Source organism: Microchirus variegatus (genome assembly GCF_963457635.1).
Source record: "Microchirus variegatus genome assembly, chromosome: 17".
In the NCBI taxonomy this organism is placed as follows: Eukaryota; Metazoa; Chordata; class Actinopteri; order Pleuronectiformes; family Soleidae; genus Microchirus; species Microchirus variegatus.
Window position 1 is genome coordinate 22,915,884 of NC_139818.1, and position 22,428 is coordinate 22,938,311.

A 22,428-nucleotide genomic window follows, 5' to 3' on the forward strand; every position below is an offset into this window, starting at 1 on the left:
AAAAAGCACCAAATATAAACCATTTACCATCTTTTAAAGCCAACAATAACAGAGAAAAGGCGTGGTCGGCATCTAAAGATTGGGTTTCTTTGGGTTCACAAATAAATTAGCTGAATTTTCTCAGCCTTTTTCTTCAGATAACGTGCAAAAAAACATCTTTTGTTTGGTGTTTTATTTCCTCTCCATTAGAAGTACCAGAGGAGGAGGAAGTACTGTCTGTGCGCCGTCTTCCACAGCGCCACCATGATTCAGGAGCCCGGCGAACCAATCCAGTTTGAGGTCAGCATCGGTAACTACGGCAACAAACTGGACGCCACCTGCAAACCGCTGGCGTCCACCACTCAGTACAGCTGTGCTGTATTTGATGGTGAGTTGACTGAGATACTGACACACTGAGACATATAAATAACTTTTATTTGTTAATGTCTGGAGTTTTTTTTTTAAGGTAACCATTATTATTACCTGCCCTGGGCCAACACTAAGCCGGTGGTGGTGGTTACCTCATACTGGGAAGACATCAGCCACCGCCTGGACTCTGTCAACATCATTCTCTTCATTGCTCAACGCCTGGTAATTCAGCTCTTATCCACTCTTATCCTCAACTTTGTGATTGATTGCTCGCACAGTTGTGCAGCCGCTAAATCCTGATCTGTTGGAAGCGGAGTGTGTAACGTGTGCGTTCATGTTCCAGCATGAGTCTCGACGACGTAATCCTCACCCGATGATTTGTTGTCGTTTCAGGAATCCAACCTGGAGGCCTTTAAAACTGCCATCGCAGCCAAAGTCTCTGACAACCAACTGGTAGAGGTGTGGCTGAAGTTACTCAATCAGCTCATCGAGGACCTGGAAAGGTGACTGTTCAGGGAAGCTAGTGCAGTACGAGAAGCCGTTTTCTTGGATTTTTTTGATCCAAACAACGTCACAGTCGGGTTTAAAGCCTGTGAAGTGAAACATCGGATAGTTACGTGATTAGCAGACGTTCCTCCAGTAAATAAATACACAACAATGACCAAGTGACCCTTTATTATACAGACAGGCAGGAAGTTGTAAATTGACCATATGTGGACAAAATTAAAGTTAGTTACTACTCTGCAAACAGGTCCCTTCAGAGGAAAGATCGCAAATCTAATATTACCTAACAATGATACAAAGAGGGTTATTTGCAGAACATTTCATCTGATGAGAGGGAGCTAGTGTTAACGTTTTTTGTTTGAACTTTCCTTTTAGTTTCCCCATGCCCGAACTGGAGGGCCGCTCCAACCTGACGTCCCTGGACATCCAGATCAAGAAGCTGCGAGACAGCGATTTGACGACCGTCCTACAGGGAGCCAGACGCATGAGAGAGGAGGCCATGGAGATCAGAGAAACTCTGCCCGACATCGAGGCCTTGGCCGACAAACTTCACATGCTGGCTGAAGAGGTGACGGATGTTTTCACTGATTTCCCAGTCATAGGTCATTCGTCGTTGAAGGGTCAGCTGCCTCTGAATGGACTTGGTTAACAAGTGGTGACTTTATGTCATGTGCTTGGACACTAATCAGTCTCACATGAATGGTCAGTGTCATGGAAATGGAAAAAGATGCTTCATACTGGTGCATTTGGGCATTTAAAGTGACATAACAGGACTTTAAATAGTGCAAAAGAAGATACACGGGCATACTATAATAGGGTAATAGAATATACAACATACAGTACATGTTTATGTTGGATTATAAATCGTCTTGTTTTCAAGACATTGCAATAATTGCAAAACAAATGACAACTGTAAAAGAGACGGTCTTTATCAAAGAAAAATGTACTTTATCACCGTCTATCCATAGTTCTGCGTTCATGCCCATGTTCTTCTATCGTCACTGTGTCCAGCCCCAGAACAGCATGCCCGACGTGATCATCTGGATGCTCCGCGGCGAGAAGAGAGTGGCCTACAGTCGCATCCCCGCTCACGAAGTCCTCTTTTCCACGTACGGTGAGCAGGCGTGCGGTCGACACTGTGGCAAGACACAGACCATCCTCCTACAGGTGCGTATCTGCGCTGCTAATACAGCAAAATGGTGTTTCCCTGAATGTTATAGATGATAAATAACAGTGTCCTTTTTAGTGTTTAAAATGCTTACTGTAATGCCACTTCAGAACGGATCATGATTGCCAGTTTCTGTAATACACCGATGCACTTATGCTCTGCCGTTTCCTCAGGTTGAGGCGTTTTTGAGAGGCATTATGAGGCTTTCTGGTAGCATTTCTTACCCACAGAGGTACTATAGTAATGGAAATCGATACCAAACCTAGTAGAGTAAAGCCGTGCTGTGCCGAGTCATACAGGAACTTATTATTAAAATAATCATATGATGCGATTTTTCTGCCCTCAGTACCCGATGGACAAGGACAAAGGATTAAAGGTGCCAGTTCAGATCAGGGTCAACATGTGGCTGGGTCTGTCTGCTCAGGAGAAGAAGTTCAACTCCTTCTCTGAGGGAACCTTCAGTGTGTTCGCTGAGTTGGTACGTTTTCTTTTCTGAATAAAAGTTGCTCATATTTGGAACGTTCCTCAACATGCTGCATGCCCTCCTTCTTGCATTACATTACAGTACGAGAACCAGGCCCAAGTGTTCGGGAAGTGGGGGACCACGGGCCTGGTGGGACGCCACAAATATTCAGACGTCACGGGCAAACTGAAGCTGAAACAAGAGTACTTCCTGCCCCCTAGAGGATGGGAGTGGGAGGACCAGTGGTTCATTGACCCAGAGAAAGCGTGAGTATAATTGTGGATGATGTTTGTCTCAGACAATTTTATGGTTTGAGGATAATTCGTTTTAATAGAAGATTCGCCGCTGGTTATTATGGTTACATGTTCTTTTTCCCAGTTGAACTGCATGAACTTCTCTCTCCTGTTTACATTCCTCTCATGCCACGGTAAATGATTTAATGACATAGCCGTGCCAGCCGCAGTGAGCTGGAAGTCGTTTCCTTTTGACCTTTTTTAATCTCTCTCCTCAACTGGAGAACAAACACTCGAGTTTCACTTTAACTCCTACTCCAAACATTCGAACCCTTCACTTTAACAGTTTCTACACGTTTAAATCTGCATATGGTCATTCTCCACATAACTGATAACTGATATATTACTTGTCAACATGTAAACAGTGCCTGTTAAAACACAAACATGTGGTTCCCTCTCTTTGACGTTGCACTAACGTCATAGACGTTTTGGCAGTTATTGCTGAGGAGTGAGAAACTGCTGCTCAAGGTGGTTTTTACTGTAGTTTTTCTCTCATATTTTACAATAAATAAACAGTAAATGTCTGCCGTTGTTTCAGTCTGCTGACCGAGGCAGATGCAGGACACACCGAATTCATGGACGAGGTTTTCCAAAACGAGACTCGCTTCCCCGGCGGAGAGTGGAAGGCTGCGTCCGAGCCGTTCACCGATGTGGTGAGAGCAGCGTCACTCGTATTCAAATGTTCATATTCAAATATTACACACACACACACTTGTTCTGTGTCACTCTGACACATATTAAAGGTATGAATTGTTGTTTTTCATTACCTGCTTATGTATTTTTTCACAATGGACAAACTAAACGTAAACCTTTAAACCTTTGACGCACACACTTGGAAGGGAACTTTTTATTTTTATTTTTGGACCATTCTTTGTAAATTCTAGAAATGGTTGTGCGTGAAAATCTCAGTAAATCAGCAGTTTCTGGTCTAACACCACCAAAATTTGAATTTGATTCGCTGATGCAATGCTTATGTTAACAAGCAGTTAAACAGGTGTACCCAATATATTGGCCGTTTAATGTATGTATGAATACCGGCTCATACAATGCCTCAAATGGAGTATTAGTGCTAATATACTGTATGAGTGATACAAATACTTCTATTCTCCAGAATGGAGAAAAAAGTCGCCAACCAGGAGAGTTTGACTTACCTCCAGGCTGGATGTGGGAGGACGAGTGGACAGTGGACGACAACAGAGCTGTGGATGATCAAGGTGCTTTAGATTTTTTGTCTAGTTGATTCAATTGAACAAATGTCAGACTGACGAGGTACAATTTTCCACCGCTTATTAGTAAAAGTAATGACGGGATCGTGTGAATGTATGTCTTTACAGGCTGGGAGTACGGATTAACCATCCCTCCAGATGACAAGCCTCGCTCCTGGGTTCCCACAGAGAAGGTGTACCACGTCCACCGCAGGAGGAGGCTGGTCAGGCCTCGCAGGAGAGCAGCGGGCCCTTCAGGAACGCCTGCGGAGGTCAGTGTTGGCAGGGCAACGACCGTAGAACCATTGTGTCTGTGTCATGTAAAGACAAACTTATGTTTTAAACACAGAGACAGGATCAAGGTGACCCAGAGGGGTGGGAATTCTCCTCCCTGATTGGCTGGAAGTTCCACAGGAAGGAGCGATCATCGGACACGTTCCGTCGCAGGCGCTGGAGGCGCAAGATGGGACCGGAGGACCGCCTGGGAGCGGCCGCCATCTTTCAGCTGGAGGGTGCACTAGTGAGTAAAAGAGGGGGGAAAATGGGAGGTCAAACTTTATTAAATGAGAGCAAATGCAGTTGTGAATTTTCAAAGAAAGATGTGGGTTCCATTAGTTAAAAAAATGACAATTTAACAATTTAAAAAAAGCAGGAAATGGTAGCATTTTGGAGATGGCAACCAAATATGACAGAAACAGGAAAACAATAGTTGGGAATTGTTGACTGGGCATTCTCAATTGATTATATAACAATGTACTTTGCGTGGGTGGATGAAAATAATATAGTTTTCCCCATTCATTTCCAATTTTTAAACCAGGAACATCATAGGTGTTGAATAAACGCCACCTAAAACCTGTGAAAATGGTTATCAGCCACTTTATTTACTTTCTTAAAGTGGAGGATATCATCAGGTCTTGAGGCAAAAGGATGAAAAAAAATAAAAAAAATTGTATGCCTTAGTGAAGTTCAGTAAGCTTAGACTAAGGTTACAGTCTAAGAATCCATCCTTTTACAAATAACAAGCGATGCTATCGAAGCCTGACCCACATCCGAGATCCCTCAAACGGTCAATATTTACTCGGGTATTAAACGCGACCAGAGTGAGTGCCGTGATGAGTTATTGTTTGACTGACAGCGTGTGACTCATGAGCGCTTCGCTGTAGCAGGAGCTCAGAGACGACAGCTGCGTTTACTTTTCAGGGTGTCGATACCGAGGAAAAGGAGAAAGGCTCTAAGACCGATGTGTCCAAGCTGTTCGGTGCCAACACGCCCACTGTGTCCTGCACCTTCGACAGTGAGTGACGTAAAAAACCACAGTGATGATGCTAAATAAAATACTCTCTCATATGCATATATGGAAATCTGTTTGTTTTTGCTATAGGGTCATACGTGTACCACCTCCGTGTCTATGTCTACCAGGCACGAAACTTGGCCTCAATGGACAAAGATAGTTTTTCCGGTAGGTCAAAAGTTGAAATTTAACTATGTCTGAAACAATTAATCGATGACTAAAGTAATCGTCAACTATTTTGGTCATCGATTAATCAGTTTGAGTCTTTTTAAAAGGCAGAAAAATTAGGAAAAAGTCATTTTAATCATCTTAAATGTGAATATTTTCTGGTTTCTTTGCTCCATATAACAAATAAATCACTAACATTTATAATAAAATAATCAATTATGAAAATAATTGCTAGCTCCAGCCCTAAATTTAACAAAATATTTGCTTACAGACCAGAAAACATTATTATTGTTATTTGTTTGTGTAGTAAGCTTCAGCTTTTAAAAGTTTGAGCTGCTGTAGAAACACGGTGGTGCAAGATCGCCGCTTCCCTAACGCCAAACCGCTGCCTAAAGTATTTATACAAGACATATCTATAGGCACTTTGTTGTTTTATAATGTGAATACGCTGATAAAAATGCATTGGTAAGTCTTAAATTGCTCGTCAGAAGTTTATTTTCATAACTATTTGCCATAACTATATGTCCAATGTGTAAGAAATAGTGACATCTAATGGTGAGACTGCAGATTGCAACGAACGTAGGACAAGCTTGTCCATTAATCCTTTAAAATAACCATACTCTGTTTTCATATCTACTAAATCACCTATATATATTTCCCCCCCGTCACAGATCCGTACGCTCACATCTCCTTCCTGCACGTGAGTAAGACGACAGAGAAGCTCCGAGCGACGCTGAACCCGACCTGGGACCAGACCTTGATCTTCAATGACGTGCAGATTTACGGAGACCCTCAGCACGTCGCTCAGCGTCCGCCCGACATCGTCGTCGAGTTCTACGACCACGACCAAGTGGTAGGAATCGATTCCGTTTGATAGTACTCTTGTTTGAAAAATAGATTAGTCGTATTTTTAATTGATGTTTAAATAAAAATGCGCCCACGTTTGACCTGTGTGTAGGGGAAGGATGAGATGCTGGGTCGCACTGTTTTCACTCCGATGGTGAAGCTGAGTGCCGGCGTGGAGCAGACGCCGAGGCTTCTGTGGCATCCCATCATTCAGAAGGGACAGAAGGCAGGAGAGGCTCTGCTGGCTGCTGAACTCATCCTCAAAGACAAGGTTTGTAATGTACACAGAGTATCTATTTAAAATATCAATATTAAAATGAGTTTAGTTATTTATCATTCATTTAATGAATTATCTTGTACTTTCATACAAAATCTAGAACTTTTATATTCTAGTTTTTAACTTCCAAGAACTGTTTTTATGTATATATTATGTTCACTTAAACGAAACACTTTAGGTACTTAAAAAAAAAAAAACTATGCAGTATCTTGTACTTTTATACACGTTCACTCAAATGTTTTCACTTTTAAAATATATACACACTATTTTTTTCCTGTTCACTTAAAGTGAAAAATGAAGGTACTTTTTAAATGTTTGCAGTATCTAGTACTTTTATATTTGTTCACTTCATTTAGGCACTTGAGGTACTTTTTAAATTTGTACTACACAGTATCTAGTACTTTTATTCATGTTCTCTTACTGTGAGGTACTTTTTTTTTTTTAATATAGGCAGTATCTAGTACTCTAGTATTCATGTTCACTTACTGTAAACTGATTATTCAAGGTACTTTTTAAATGTTTGCAGTATCTAGATCATTCATGTTCACATCATTTGAACACTTAAGGTACTTTTAGTATAGTATCTAGTACTTTTATTCATATTCAGGAGCACTTTAGCTATTTTATAAGGTAAATTAAAGTAAATAACGTTGCTAATTTGCTTTGTGCAATAAGATAATTTAATGTTTCTCCAACAAAACAAAGTTCTACTCCTACTAAAAGTCATCTTTAATAGATTACTCAATCGAGATTACTTCTCTAACCTCCGTTCTTTTATTTATCTCATAACATTTAAAGGTTATTTAAAGACAACGTGCAGTAATAGTGTGACTCTCTCTCTCTGTGTGTAGTCCGGTGACTCTGAGCTTCCTCTGTTTCCTTCAATGAGAGGAGAGAACCTCTACATGGTTCCTCAGGGAATCCGACCCGTGGTGCAGCTCACTGCTGTGGAGGTAATACATGGTAACCTTAATCTTCTTATGAAATATAAACATAATCATGTCTCTAATCGCTGCTAACTGATGCGGGCAGATTCTGGCCTGGGGTCTGAGGAACATGAAGCCGTACCAGCTGGCCTCGGTGACCTCCCCCAGCCTGGTGGTGGAGTGCGGGGGTCAGAGGGTGGAGTCGGCCGTCATCAAGAACTTGAAGAAGAGCCCCAACTTCCCCAGCTCTGTCCTCTTCCTCAAAGTGGTAATGACCGTCGCTCTACCGCTGAGCTACCGTCGCCCCCCGGAAGTGCCTTTTTTAATATTTTACATTCCCTTCAACAGCTCCTTCCAAAGGAGGAAATGTTTACACCTCCCATCGTGCTGAAGGTCATCGATCACCGTCCGTTCGGCCGCAAGCCCGTGGTCGGTCAGTGCACCGTCACGTCTCTGGAGGGCTTCAGATGTGACCCCAACATCATCACTGCAGACGGAGCCATGTCGTCCAAAAGTAAGGACATATTAGATAATGATGAATAAATGAAAGAAGGAAAAACTAGTGCTGGGCACGTTAGCGGCATCAACTTTAACGCGTGTGACGCCGTGTTTACGTGACTCCCGATTGTGAAAATTGGTCTCTAAAGTAACGCTAAACTTTAGAAACAGAGGCACACATACGCTGTACACAGGTGCGCTGGTTATTTGTAGCGCTGCTCTTTACGTTTAATAAACAGAGCACTATATTTCGACTGTAGGCGCGATAACGGCGCTAAAGGAGCTAACGGAGCTAACTGGTAAACGGTGCCTGGACTCCCGTGCCGTGGCACGTAAACATGGCGTCAAGCACGTCTTTTACCGGTGCGTTAATGTGCGTTATAATGTGCACATTGACGCTGTTAGCGTCGTTAACGTGCCCAGCACTGAGAAAAACACAATTCTAATGGTAATCTACGATCCTAAAATGGACAGTGGCTCTGATGATGGCGTCCCCGTACAAACACATCTCGATCAACATGGAGGACAGACCGCTGCTGGAAGCCCAGGTAAACTCCACCCACTTTTTTAAAAAATCCACATGCAATGATTTCTCACACGTCATTTTAATTAATTACTTAACTGCTCTTTCTATAACCGCCGTAAAAAGTCGCATCTGTTCAGCAGGTGCAAAATTTGACTCTGCCCAACAAGTAGTCAAATTTGACAAACTTTACCACTCTGGCTTACAGTTCATGTACAGCATGTCAGCTGCTGTCAACAAAATGGCTTCCTCTCCCTCCCACTTTGTATGTATGAGTGATGAATTCGCTATTTATAGCTTTTTTTTTTTTTTTTTCTAATTCACGTGGCTGTGTAACAATGACACCGGACGGCTGAGATCACGCTTAATCCACGCTCTGTAAATTACATTTATCCCGTGATTAAACATAATGTCACATTTTAATCCAATAACAGGGGCGTAACATGTGGATCGGATCAAATTGTGTTTTGTTTTTTTTTTATAGTAAAATCCAGGTTGTTTGGATTAAAGCACAGTTTTTTAATTATTCTACGCACAGAATTTTGGAAAGGAGATTTATGGTGCATTCCAATTGTAGTTGGAAGTCGGAATTTCTGAGTTTAAGGGGGCGTTTCTTCAACTACTCCCTGGTCAGACTTCTGATGCAGATGGAATGCACAGTTATTACCCGTAGCTACAGTATATAATGTATAATATAACTCTTTGTGGATCATTTTCCTGCAAAAAAGAACATTTGGAATTATTTAGGGAGCCCCCTAGAGGCCTGGACCCGCATTACACTGTACCAATGTTACGCCCTTGTTTCACAGATTTGAAATGCAGCTGTAATCTAATCCACAAACCTCTCTTTTCACCTTAATTCACAATAATTCTCACTTTCTTGTTAATATTTGAAGCTTTTTGTATGTTTTTTCTTTTACATATATGTGTGTTTTTGTTTGTGTATGTTAAAAAATGACTTTTTCTGTTTTTGTGTCGCATTGGATCTCTTTTCTTCAAAGATTGCAGAGAAGGTGAGTGTTGACAAGAGAAAATATGTAATTTTTATGACCTCAAATGTGGATATTTTATAATAATTATAATATAAAAATGTAACCAACAGGAAAAAGAGACGGTCGATTGGTGGAGCAAATTCTACGCTTCGACTGGAGACCGAGAGAAATGTGGGCCTTACCTCAAGAAAGGATATGACGCCCTCAAAGTGAGTTGTCCTGTTTTGGTTTCGTCCTCGTGCTTTTGTTTCTGTTGTTTTTGTAGCCGTTAACGACGACGTGAACGTGCATTTCCAGGTGTACGAGTGTGAACTGGAGGACGTCCCGGAATTCAAGGGGCTGACGGATTTCTGCAAAACCTTCAAACTTCAGCGGGGCAAGAACGAGAGTGGAGACGATGACCCCACGGTGGTTGGAGAGTTCAAGGTAATTCATGGTATTTGAACAATTTCAACAATATCATGTGTAGCACAGGGTTCCCACGGCTCCTTGAATGTTTGAGAAAGTCGCCTTCAATGGACATGGGTCATTGAAAGTGCTTGAATTTTGCGCAAGTAAGAAGTTATTTAGATGAATGTCACCTACGCCAGGAAAGTCAAATCTAATGTTTGTGTATTTGCACGACAGGGTTCTTTTCGAGTCTACCCGCTGTCAGACGACCCGGGTGTTTGTCCTCCTCCACGTCAGTTCCGCGAGCTGCCGGACAGCGGAACGCAGGAGTGTCTGGTCAGGATCTACGTGGTCCGAGCCATAGATCTACAACCCAAAGACAACAACGGCAGAGTGAGAATCAATATCAATCTATATATGAAGGTGTTTTCAAAAATACCTCTCTGTACATGCACATTAAACGCGTCTTCTCTCTCCCTCAGTGCGATCCGTACATTAAAATAGCGCTGGGAAGGAACACGATTGACGACAGAGACCATTACATACCCAATACCATCGGGCCCGTGTTTGGAAGGTAAGAAGTTACTAATGAACAATTCAGAAAATTATGAGGAAACTGTTTTTTGAAACTTTATTTTTATGTTTAGGATGTTTGAGATGACGTGTTACCTGCCCCAGGACAAAGACCTGAGGATCTCGGTCTACGACTACGATCTCCTGAGCCGCGACGAGAAGGTCGGGGAGACGGTCATCGACCTGGAGAACCGCTTCCTGTCCAGATACAACTCCTACTGTGGTCTGCCGCAGACGTACTGCACGTAAGGGAACCTTTATTCATTTTAAAGGTTCCAGTATTTAACATTTATAATTATTAGGCTTTTATATTTACTTTCAACGAGGGCCTTGCTTTTTTGAGGCGGCCATCTTGTGCCGCCATGTCCCGAGTTTGCATTTTGAACAAGAAGCGTGTTACGCAAACGAGAACAAAATCCCGTCTTCTCGGTAATATGTCGCAATCTTTAGTTTCACCATTAGATGTCACTAATTCTTACAAACTGGACCTTTAATGCTTTAAGCCTGTGGTTTACGTATGTGTAAATGCCACGCCCGTTGCATTGCGCACGACCCTAGTATACTGACGCGTCATGGCCCTGTAGTATCCCACTTCACCATCGGGTGGTGGTGGTTGGAGGAGGATGGAGGGCACATTCCTACCAAAGAAGAAGAGAACAAAGCTACAGCTCCCTGCGACACGTCTGGTTCAAGCAGCTGAAAGGTCGGTCAGGCAGAGGAGTTGGGTTGTCAGTCGGTTTGAGGGTCGGATGCCTATCCTTGATGACTACTTGAAACGGTTTTGGGCAAGATGGCCTGCAATCATGACGTCTTTATAACTCTCTGTCTCTTTCTCTGTTGTCGTCTTAGTTCTGGTATAAACCAGTGGAGGGACCAGCTGAAGCCCTCTGAGATCCTGGAGAACCTGGCTCGTCTCAAAGGTCTGTCCAAGCCCAGGACCGAGGACAACGGCACCTCGCTCACCTTCAACGGCAAAGACTACACGCTGGCTCAGTTTGGTAATGTCCCCCCGTTAATAAAGTTGGTTTCGAACATCAATGCTACTGTTCTGCAGTCGGGATACTAAAGCCCAATTTATACTTCTGCGTAAAGTGCTCTGCGTCGTCTCCGACTGCACGAAATAATTTTTAAGTGTCCGTCACTCCGTCAAGGGACAACGGAGACGGCAAGAGCTGCGATTGGTCCTCAGGACAGGCCGAGCGAAGCTGCTTTGTGCCGGCTCACAGTGCGCACCCGAGCGTCCACAGACGCGGAGCTGATCCCCGCCGATAACGCCGCTGCCAAACTATAAATACGTCATATCTTAACACACACAGCACATGTTTAGACTCTAAATGGCCAATTTCTCGCCTCAAATTATCTTAAAACTGCGTTCCGTGACACAGAAAAGTGAGAAACGGCCACTGTTTCAACAACAACAGTCTCTGTTGTTGTTGAAACAGTTTCTCTCTCGACGCCATTGCTCACTGTAGCCAGAAGCACAACAACCTTGCGCAGCGACCCCTACTGATCGGGCGGGAAATTGCAGCGCGTGTCCGTCACCACGACGCAGAAGTATAAAGGCTCGAGGCGTCTCCGTGGTGACGCAGTCGGATAACGCATACGCAGTCGGAATAGTATAACGTGGCCTTAAGAAGCAAAACTGTGTCAAGCCACCTTGTGTTGATGTTCCTTGCATTGTTGGACACTGTGAGGCTAAATCAGGTCTAAAACTCTGTCCACATCCAGAGAACAACAAGGAGGTCCATCAACATCTGGGTCCGGCCCGCGAGCGACTCTGCCTTCACGTGCTCAGGACGCAGGGACTCGTCCCCGAACACGTGGAGAGCAGAACTCTCTACAGCAGCTTCCAGCCCAATCTCTCTCAGGTTTGTTATTTTCACTATTTCTGTATCTGGACACAATCCACGTCCACAGGCCATTTTTTTTTTTTTCTAAAATGCCCTTTTATGTCGTGCCGTGACAGGGAAAGCTTCAGATGTGGGTGGACGTCTTCCCCAAGAGCATCGGCATCCCCGGTCCTCCGTTTGACATCACACCACGCAAGCCTAAGAAGTGAGTGCCTCTGCGGTGTTTTGTTAGTGCTCTCAATCCTGGTACCGTTTTAAGTTAACGCTAACAAATGTGGTTTTTTTTGTATTTTTTAATGAACAGGGTTTTCCTGCGAGCTGTGGTCTGGAACACCACCGACGTGACGTTAGACGAGAAGAGCATCACCGGGGAACGCATGAGCGACATTTACGTCAAAGGGTACGTCAAAGGGTCTCATTATTAGCTTAGCTTAGCTTGTGGAGCTAGTTTCCTTCACATACTCGGAAGGGTATTGTCTAGGATTGTGATTCTTTTTGACGTATTTCAACCAGAACATACCGGTTGTCAATAACGCACTCCTATTTAGCACAATTTATCTTCTATTTAACTCTAAATGGAAACATCATTTACAAAATGTGCATCATATTCCATGGAAAAACAACCAAAACTAGCGATTATAACCATTAACCTCTCAGGAAAACTGTTTCTCTTTTAAATCAAGAGAGAAGTCGGTTAATTTTCCACATAGATGCACATTCAAACATAGATCCTTCTACAGTCGCCTCCTGGTGGGTATTCAATATATTTTCCCTTCCTATTTGGCTTCAGGAGGACAACGTTTTAAATTTTTTAGCACAAGGGCTAAGTTTCTTCTTAATTTGCGTAGTTAATTTCCACTTCAAAAACTTCAAAATCAATTAATTTGACTTGATTGGCGTCAGATAATCCCTGTATATGTGTATATGTTCTCTGTGGCAGCTGGATGCCTGGTATGGAGGAGGACAAGCAGAAGACGGACGTCCACTACAGGTCCCTGGACGGCGACGGTAACTTTAACTGGAGGTTCGTCTTTGACTTTGACTTCCTGCCCGCCGAGCAACACTGCCTCGTGTCCAAGAAGGTGAGGCGCGTCTCTGTTTTTAGATTTATTTTTTATCATCGAAGACCCGCACTGCTGGAATTGTTTCGTCTCAAACGCGTCTTCGCACGTCCTCTGTCGAGCAGGAGCACTTCTGGAGTCTCGACAAGACCGAGTTCAGGATTCCGCCCAAGCTGATCGTTCAAGTATGGGACAACGATAAATTCTCTCTGGATGATTATCTCGGTAAGACGCGACGTTTTACGATGAAACCTGCGCGTTTTATTGTTGTTGCAAAGCCCCCTGACTGACGCTGTGTGATCACAGGGACGCTGGAGCTGGATCTGCGGGACCTGGTCCCGCCCGCGAAGACCCCAGAGAAGTGTTCTCTGAAGATGATGGACGTCGTCGACCGAGAGGCGCCGCGCAAGATGGAGCACGCCAAATCTCTGTTTGCACAGCAGTCTGTGAGAGGCTGGTGGCCCTGCTCCATCGAGCAGGACGGACAGAAGGCCCTGGGTGTGAGTACGACGGGGGTTTTTGTTATTTTAATGTTCTGTGTAAACTGACAGAGTTCCAACCCTGAACGACGTTGTTTGCGCTTGTGCTCCTTTGTGTTTGCAGGGCAAAGTGGAGATGACGCTGGAGATTGTGAGCGAAACGGACGCAGACGAGAGGCCGGCGGGAAAAGGCAGAGATGAACCCAACATGAACCCCAAACTGGACCCTCCCAAGTGAGAACTGCTCAAACTTTACAGACTGGGACTCTGAATTCTGGACGTGGTAGATGTGTGTGGGTTAATTATCGTCAGTGCCAGTTTGAACGTGTTGTTTTATGTGATTCGTTTACATCGGAAACCGTAAGTTGGAACAGCTGAGTTGACTGCATTCCGAGCAGAGGAGTCTGGGAAGGCAAATATAGCCTGGGTTAGCCATTGTTAGCAATAGCAGTCAACAATATTCTAATTCTGGCTTTTTATCTCGTTTCCAAAAGAAATTCCACATTTGAAAGCTAATAAAAGTCAAAATTCTGGCTTTTTAAAATGTTTTTTTAGGAAGACAAACCTATCCTGGGTTAGCCGCTGTTAGCAATAGCGCTCGATAACGACACTCGAACGGCGTAGAAACATGTCTCACAACTCTTTCTCTCCACAGTCGCCCGGAAACGTCCTTCTTCTGGTTCACTAACCCGTGTAAGACCATGAAGTTCATCGTGTGGAGAAGGTTCAGGTGCCTCTTCATCACCATCATCATCCTCACCATAGTCCTCCTCTTCGTCGCCATCCTGTTGTACTCTTTACCGGTAAGAACCGAAAATGACAGGGTTATTTCACCACTGCAGCAGAGTTTAAAGATAATTAATGTGTACTTTTTCAAACTCTTTATTAAGAAAAAAATTTAAAAGACAGGAAATATGTACATATTAAAAACGGCATTTAAATGAACTCTTATGTCTCTATTTTTGGTATTTAGATTAAAATATTTAAATCCATGTTAAATATTTGACACTTTAATCTTGTAAACGCTGTATTTTCCGGTTCTATTTGATGATCGTAGCATTTCTGAAACTCAATATCTAAAGATTCTTTTGCACAGAAACTGAAATCATTAGGTCACAGAGAAGAGAAGTAATTATTTAAATGTTTTCTATCTTTTTTCAGAACTACATCTCGATGAAGATCGTGAGGCCTCTGGCTTAACTTCACCGAGGAGGAGGAGAAAGAGGAGGAGCTGGACAGGACAATGACTGCAGGTTGACAGTGAACTCACTGCTTTTAAAGCCTTTAGTGTTTTATAAATGGGGGAATGGGCGCTTGCACATTTTTGCACTACTATATCAACAACATTTTTTTTTTTACACTTTTACGTCTCCACCGTTACTGAACTGTGACAGAAACTGGATTTTTGTGTCTAAAAAAAAATCACCGCTTTTATCACGTTTTCCTTTTACACTGTGATGCAACCAAACACAACAGTCCACACTTATTTGTTAGGGAGGTGAAAAGTATTTGTAAGTATTTGATGGTGACTGCACAAAGAAATAAGGTTCTAATGCACAATGAAGCGGCAAACGCTTTATTCCACGACTGTTTTATTTGATGGCATAATCTGGATTTTTGTCTTCTCAATTGTGTCTGACTTTTATATGTTACATAATGTATTAAAAAATAACTGTCAGCTGTTTGTTTCCTGTTTTATTACCTGGAAATACATAGATACGTGTGCTCATAGAAAAAGATATGTACATGTATTATACAATTTCACATTAATCATCAACTAATTTACACTTTCTTTTGCGTTTTACCGCAAAATACGAGCATTTAAGACAAGTCGAGTCGATTCTCCTTGTTGGATTCTGTGCGTACGGAGCAGTTTCTGCGTTTATTTCTCCTCTGAGGCGCGACGTTTGCCGTGCTGCTGCAGAAAAGCCTCCACCTCCGCTCTCCTCGCCAGGCTGTTGGCTTTGCCCTGGAAGCGTCCGTTCTTGCCCGCCCCCTTCCCCTGGAGCATCTCCAGCACCCTACAGCAGCAAAAGGGTTTAAAAAAAACAAATTTTAACATTAAAACACTACATAAATTAATGAATTAATGAATTAATAGTGGCGTCTCTGACCGCGGTCCCATCGCAGCCACGGGTCCACTGGGTCCGGCCAACAGAAACAAACCAGGTCCTTTGTCTTCTCCGACTGTGAGGAAGACGATGGTTTCCTACAGAACGAGGACATAAAACTAGTTGATAAAGTTATGTTTAACGAACGAACACTTAATAATCCAGTCCAGGTTATAATAATCTCACCTCAGTGTTTAATTCATTGGCGATAATATTCATGAACTCATTGTCGCCCTCTTTTCTATAGAAGGAAAACACAAAAAAATGCTTTAAATGTGATTATATACTCACTTATTGGGCCACTTTATTAGGTACAGCTTCTTTACATTGACGAGCAGTTAAATTAGTGCAATACCAGTTAGATATGTGCCTGTTTTTGTGTATTTTTAGTATATAAAACATGAACACAGTTATTGAAATGTAGACCCTACAGCTCTTTTTAGTGTAATATGTCACTTATCGACTTAATTCTCTGCATTTCTTCTCCAAACAATGCAAGAAAAAGGTTGGCATAATTCATGTTCCTTAAATTTATAGATAAATATCTAATACATGGCAGCAACTGAGTGGTTTTATTCATGTTGACGTGGACAGGAAATCACATTTCTTTCTCATTCTCATGCTCAGTGATTTTTGAATGTGGCACGACTGTGTGTTTCAGAAACTGTTGATTCACTGGGATTTTTTTTCCCACACAGTTACGTCTAGTGTTTATAGAAATAGGTCTGTGAGTTCTCTGGGTGAAAAATGCCTCATTGGTGCCAAAGGTGAGAGTGGGAATGACTGCACTAGAGAGGAATGATGACTCCTGTTCTCACCTAGAATCTGGTGCTCATATCCTGACATGTACCTAATAAAGTGGCCGAGAGTGACTTGGATCGTCTTACTTGTGTAAAGTGAAGAAGTTTCCTCTCTCTGGGCTGCCGTTAAAGTTCTGAGCGACGAGCGCGGCCAGGTCTCGCAGCAGAGCGAGGTTCGTCTGCCACACAACACATGATAGCGGTGAGAGGGTGGCCCTCTGCTGGCCAGAAGCAGGAATTACAACGGGTTTGTCGTTTGTCTTACTTTCTGCAGCAGCTTCGCAGATTTCTGCAGCTTGTCGACAGCCTCCACGTGTTCGTCGGGTCCGGTTCTGTTGAACAAGGATGACTTTAGTTATTACTTGACTCACACTGGTGACGATAGTGTATTTTTTTTTTTTACTCACTTCAGAAGAGACACGAGCGAGCGCTCTGTGCTGTAGCTTCTCTCCGCGTACTTCAGAACCCGGTTTCCCGTCAGGAAGATCAGATTGGTTTTGTTTTTCTTTCCCTTCTCGGACCCCAAGAGCTTTATGACCTAAAGAAATCCAGATAAAGAACAGACATTTTGAGGGTTAATACTTGGTTTTGTTGTTTGTTTGTTTGCATTAATGTGAAGGTGCGTGTTACCTGTAAGTGACTGAGATTAGAGACATGAGTTCCACAGCACATGTTGGCATCGACGCCCTCGATGTCGATGATGCGGACCGGCCCTGCGTGATCGTCTGGCAGCCCTCGACTCCTCACCTTGGAAAACAGACGCGTTAACAGACGGATACAGGAAATAGAAGCATAATAACATGAAATAGACGATAATAAACTGTGTTCTTAAGTAAAAATAAGGCATAATAATAGGGGTTTGCTATTTACAACAGGACAGTGAGGCTAAAAACACACCTCCTCCACAGCAGGGTCGTCTATGGAGAGAAGCTGAACAGTGACGGGGACCTGAGCTCTGATCTTGTCGTTAACGGCTTCCTCCAGAGCCTGGAGCTGTGCAGGCTTCACGCAGGGAGTGTCCAGCTCAATGGTGCTTCTCTGTCGTCCGAGGTCCCTAAAAAAACAATGACAAGAAGTAAACCCACAAGTCTTAAACATCTCCGGATAACAGAATCTGTGACGTACCAGGACGTGGTCTTGTATCCAAACATTGAATCTGCCAGCGCCGTGATCAAATGCTGACCTAAAGGAAACGACTGTAGCTTAAAACCTGTGTTATAACGATATTTTAATTCATACTCGACACGTGTGACAAGTATTTTGGTCTTTTACCCGAGTGCTGCTGCATGTGGTCAAAGCGTCTCTCCCAGTCCACCTTCACCTCCACCTCCTGACCCACCTCCACGGGCGAAGTCGCAAAGTGCACGGCGTCCGGTCCCCGACGCGTCACCCTGAGGACGGGGACGTCGCCGATCAGACCGTGGTCATCGGGCTGGAGGAGGAAGACGCAACGTATAAAACACTTCTGATGCCCTCGAAACCGAATGGTCGTAGTCCCGACTCACAAAATAAGCACAAAATACTACAAAATAAGAACAATATAAGTGGAATTAAACACAGCTTACTTGTCCGCCTCCCTCGGGAAACAAAATGGTGTCCTGCAGCTTGACATTGAAGCCCTTGACGGTTTCTTTCTTTCCGCCGACTTCATGCTTTAACTCCGCGGGGCAGCAGGACACGACTGACGTCACAAACTACATGGGGGAAAATAAAAAAACATGACAGATTTACACATTTTTAGGACAGAAGAGATGCTCTGCAACATGTTATTATTTTATTAAATCTATAACTTGTTCAGTTTTTCCTCGAATAATCCACAAACCCAAGAAAATGCAAATTGCATATGCATAGTATGTATAGAAATCATAAAATATCCACATTTAAGAAGCTGTAATAAGACATGTCAATATATGTTGTAGTAGTAGTATTATAATAACAAAAAGAGCAAGTTTCCAAGTTTTATTTGACATAAGTTGACCAATATTGACTGTTTTATATTTACATCATAAGATAATCATAAGATAATTCACTCAAAGTCATTCCGGTGCAACATTTGCTGATACAATTGTCAAAATAAACCAACCAAACACACTTTTACACTCGCTTATATAACTTATATTACATTTACGCAGAGTTAATGTGATGTAAATACACATATAATCACGAATCTACGCGTCAGTTTCACACAGTTGTTGTGTACAACATTAGCACAGCTAGCTACAGTCAGTGGTAGCAGGCTGCTGCTGCCGCTGCTGCTGTTATTATTAGCAACAATGCTAACAGCTGCAGCAGAGAATGAATGCTAAACCTCTTTATGTCGTTTAAAAGACTGGAGCTCACGACGACACTAACATACCTGCTTCATATAACAGTCGCGCTGACACTGGAACGCCATAGTGGAATAAAAGAGGCTAAAAGAAGCGGCTAAAACACGAGCTCGTTAAAGAGAAACTGATCCAAGTTCAGCTGTCAGGGTAAGTACGGAAACCACGATGGGTCAAAATTAGTAACACTCTTTCTTTCTTTGATCTTTCTTTCTTTCTTTCTTTCTTTCTTTCTTTCTTTCTTTCTTTCTTTCTTTCTTTCGTAAATATTAATATTAAAGTCGTTGTATGGTTCTATCAAAAAAATGATATATAACAATGTATGGAAACCACGATGGACCAAAATTAATAACGCCGACTTTGATTTCTTTCTTTCTTTGTTATGTAAATATTTACTTTTTTTATGACTCAGACTGTTGATTTTTAATTCTTACAGCATAAAATAGGACTATAAGGGAAATAAAAAATAAACACATACAATAAAAATTGTAAATATTTACATTAAAGTCTCACCGTCATATAAACGGCTTAATTTAATAACTGTACATTTGAACTGAGGGTAGGAGTTAACAAAGACATTAACTACGATTTGTGTTCCATTCAAAATGGTGATTAAAAATCATACAGCAACACCAGGTGATTAAAGTTGATAAAAGTATTTTTTTTTTTTTTTTAATTAAACAGTGAAGGAAAACATCTCAATAAATAAACAAACGTATAGAAAATGACATAAAAATTGAGAAAAAATGATCTGAAGCTTCAGCAAACACAGGAGAAGAGGTTTCTGTGGGTTAGTCCGACTGTGAAGGGAAGAGGAAGAACGTGATCAATATCAACATTTATGCATTCATGATTCCGTGTCGTAATAATCCTAATTCTACCGTTAATCAGAGCTGAGTGCTTACATCACTGAGATCACCCATGTCTGGTGTCTGTCCTTTGTTACCTGCAGACATTTCCTGCATCATCTAAAGAAGAGAGAGGGGGAAACAAAAGCAGCCACGTTAATCCTGAACCCTGTGATAAAATGATAAATCTTAACAATATGATGATCATTAAACTTTGACTCACGTCCATGTATTTATCAAACTCTTCCTTCCCGTCGTCTTCCTCGTTCTCCCAGTCTCTCCAGTTATCAAAGTCCACGGAAATCCAGCTGGGCTGTAAAAGCCATGTTATTGTTATTGTTATTGTTATTGTGAGATAGAGTTTTCCTAAAGTAGATGCTGAACACTGTGAAACAGGAGATTTACCTTTCCTGAATCTTTCTGTAGACGCGGCCACTGACAGTCAGGCTTTATCTTCCTCAGCAGGAAGTTGATGGTGCGGTCATACACCCGTTCCCTGGAGTCCTTTTTTTAAATGACGTTAAACGTTAAATCGCAGTAATATATCTCGATACAATTTGTTATACTGACTCGTGCCTTTTTAAAAAAAAAATACAACGTAGATGCTTACGTGGATTTGGATTTTGTCGTACAAGTGCAGCTCATTGTAAAACACGTCATCTGTGTCGTTTTTGCAGCTGTTGTAAAAAGACAACAAGGCAACATTTGAGTCGTGATGTTCGCGTAAAAGAAGACACTTTTATACTGAATTACACAAGATTATAGAGGTCGTAGTCTGACTAAGACAATCGGACAACTAGCCGAGTCCGGGTATACATGACCCTGTAGGTGGCGCTGTATCTCTTCATAAGCTAGTCTCTATTGAATCAGTTTCCTGTTGACGTTTAGTCCGACTAAGCGTATACATGCATGAGTAAGTGGACTATGAATTGCATTATCCTGGTATGTTAGTCAGACTAAGACTAGCTGGATTTTAGTCGGACTAAAATGTGTTTAAGAAAACTGAATTATTGTCTTAGTCAGACTAAAATAGGACTCTGAACTTAGCGTATACACGCAGGAGTAATTGGACTATGAATCGCATTATCCTGGTATGTTAGTCAGACTAAGACTAGCTGGATTTTAGTCGGAATAAAATGTGTTTACATGACATTAAGAAAACTGAATTATTGTCTTAGTCAGACTAAAATAGGACTCTGAACTTAACGTATACACGCAGGAGTAATTGGACTATGAATTACATGATTTGGATATGTTAGTCTGACTAAGACTTGTGGGATTTTAGTCAGACTAACGTGTTTCCACGACATGAAGAAAACTGAATTATTGTCTTAGTCTGACTAAAATAGGACTCTGAACTTAGCGTATACACGCAGGAGTAATCGGACTATGAGTTACATGATTTGGATATGTTAGTCTGACTAAGACTTGTTGGATTTTAGTCAGACTAACGTGTTTACATGACATAAGGAAAACTGAATTAGTCTTAGTCCGACTACAATCTGAGTGTTTGTGCCTGAAGGTGTACTTCCTGTTGCTAGTACGTGGCACAATGACATCATGGTCCACTATCATGGTTGCCATGGTAACATGCATGTACAGATCAACTCTATATACACTGGTATATACAGAAGAACAGTATTTCTTAATTTTCCTCCGAAGAGGAAGCTCGCGTACCACAGGCGGTACACGTACCACACTTTGAGAACCGCGGTAGTAGAAGTAGAAAAAGGCATGCTCAAAAGTGCACCTCAAGAAAATAATCATAATAATAATAATAATAATAATAATAATAAGTGATAGGAAACAAGACTTTGTCGACTCACTACAAGATGATTTTGTCCGGCTGAATATCAACACGGACATCTTTAGGTTTCTGAACCTTGAAGTTGACGGTGACGTATTTCTTCCTGTCAAACCAGAAGGCATGAGCTGGCTGACTGTGGACACAGGAAAACATGTTTATATATCATATCATATAATAAAGAATATTATAGGATTAATGTGTGTAAACCACCTCACAGTTAAAAGGGTTAGTACATGAGAAGGACTCACCATTCCTCTGGTCTGACAATTTTGGGCTTGTTCATGATTAATTCTGACACAAAAACTAAAGCAGAAACTACTACGACTTCTGCTATAACTACTACTACTTCAAGTGTAGAATAGTTTTAAAGAGCGTGAGGCTCGCCTGTCCTTGCTCTGTGCTCTAATGCAGTGTCCAGGCTCTGGAACCTATTTATAGAGCGGTTGGTATCAGCTGCTGCGGCAAAGTCTGGCTCTGCCTTTTATAGACGCTCAGAGGAACTTTCGGGAAAACAGATGTATTTTCTGGGTTCTCCATCCACCCCCGACTGTGTGAGGGCAACATGGGGGGGGGGGGGAATTGTGGGGAACAAATGGGAATTGTGGAATGCAGGAGAACGCTGTAAAAAATTATGCATGTTTTCATTTGAAGTTTTGTTAAACGTGAACACATTATAATTATTA

General features: G+C 42.2%; 3 protein-coding genes across 3 annotated transcripts in view; 1 reads left to right on the plus strand and 2 right to left on the minus strand.

Annotated features, from left to right (window-relative positions):
- The window catches only part of LOC310938875 (myoferlin-like), a 30,654-nt gene extending 15,505 nt beyond the window's left edge, over positions 1-15,149 (plus strand). Inside the window, exons 20-54 of the mRNA XM_083903503.1 lie at positions 190-367; positions 446-570; positions 742-851; positions 1,228-1,420; positions 1,864-2,019; positions 2,367-2,498; positions 2,586-2,749; positions 3,315-3,429; positions 3,888-3,990; positions 4,111-4,253; positions 4,331-4,501; positions 5,182-5,275; positions 5,363-5,440; positions 6,112-6,293; positions 6,399-6,557; positions 7,415-7,516; positions 7,596-7,757; positions 7,838-8,003; positions 8,462-8,535; positions 9,512-9,523; positions 9,613-9,711; positions 9,800-9,928; positions 10,130-10,285; positions 10,375-10,466; positions 10,540-10,710; positions 11,315-11,463; positions 12,194-12,333; positions 12,432-12,520; positions 12,620-12,715; positions 13,256-13,397; positions 13,502-13,601; positions 13,683-13,876; positions 13,980-14,089; positions 14,511-14,658; positions 15,017-15,149. Of these exons, the coding sequence (XP_083759629.1) occupies positions 190-367; positions 446-570; positions 742-851; positions 1,228-1,420; positions 1,864-2,019; positions 2,367-2,498; positions 2,586-2,749; positions 3,315-3,429; positions 3,888-3,990; positions 4,111-4,253; positions 4,331-4,501; positions 5,182-5,275; positions 5,363-5,440; positions 6,112-6,293; positions 6,399-6,557; positions 7,415-7,516; positions 7,596-7,757; positions 7,838-8,003; positions 8,462-8,535; positions 9,512-9,523; positions 9,613-9,711; positions 9,800-9,928; positions 10,130-10,285; positions 10,375-10,466; positions 10,540-10,710; positions 11,315-11,463; positions 12,194-12,333; positions 12,432-12,520; positions 12,620-12,715; positions 13,256-13,397; positions 13,502-13,601; positions 13,683-13,876; positions 13,980-14,089; positions 14,511-14,658; positions 15,017-15,055 (4,473 nt within the window). The 3' untranslated portion in view covers positions 15,056-15,149. The remainder of the gene's footprint in view (positions 1-189; positions 368-445; positions 571-741; positions 852-1,227; positions 1,421-1,863; positions 2,020-2,366; positions 2,499-2,585; positions 2,750-3,314; positions 3,430-3,887; positions 3,991-4,110; positions 4,254-4,330; positions 4,502-5,181; positions 5,276-5,362; positions 5,441-6,111; positions 6,294-6,398; positions 6,558-7,414; positions 7,517-7,595; positions 7,758-7,837; positions 8,004-8,461; positions 8,536-9,511; positions 9,524-9,612; positions 9,712-9,799; positions 9,929-10,129; positions 10,286-10,374; positions 10,467-10,539; positions 10,711-11,314; positions 11,464-12,193; positions 12,334-12,431; positions 12,521-12,619; positions 12,716-13,255; positions 13,398-13,501; positions 13,602-13,682; positions 13,877-13,979; positions 14,090-14,510; positions 14,659-15,016) is intronic.
- A 535-nt stretch (positions 15,150-15,684) lies between these two features.
- On the minus strand, positions 15,685-19,232 carry aarsd1 (alanyl-tRNA synthetase domain containing 1). The gene is made up of 12 exons (XM_083903501.1): positions 19,123-19,232; positions 18,332-18,460; positions 18,039-18,198; positions 17,892-17,949; positions 17,664-17,820; positions 17,397-17,513; positions 17,174-17,304; positions 17,032-17,098; positions 16,854-16,945; positions 16,153-16,207; positions 15,970-16,064; positions 15,685-15,876 (listed from the first exon to the last, which is right to left on the minus strand). Exons 1-12 carry the CDS (start codon positions 19,159-19,161, stop codon positions 15,738-15,740), a joined length of 1,239 nt encoding a protein of 412 aa, XP_083759627.1. The 5' UTR covers positions 19,162-19,232; the 3' UTR covers positions 15,685-15,737.
- Positions 19,233-19,730: 498 nt separating this feature from the next.
- Positions 19,731-22,185, minus strand: ptges3l (prostaglandin E synthase 3 like). Its single transcript, XM_083903449.1, has 7 exons — positions 21,994-22,185; positions 21,765-21,878; positions 20,549-20,615; positions 20,344-20,442; positions 20,162-20,251; positions 19,996-20,058; positions 19,731-19,890 (listed from the first exon to the last, which is right to left on the minus strand). The coding sequence occupies exons 1-7, from the start codon at positions 22,026-22,028 to the stop codon at positions 19,882-19,884; spliced, it is 477 nt and encodes a 158-aa protein (XP_083759575.1). The 5' UTR covers positions 22,029-22,185; the 3' UTR covers positions 19,731-19,881.
- Positions 22,186-22,428: the final 243 nt, after the last annotated feature.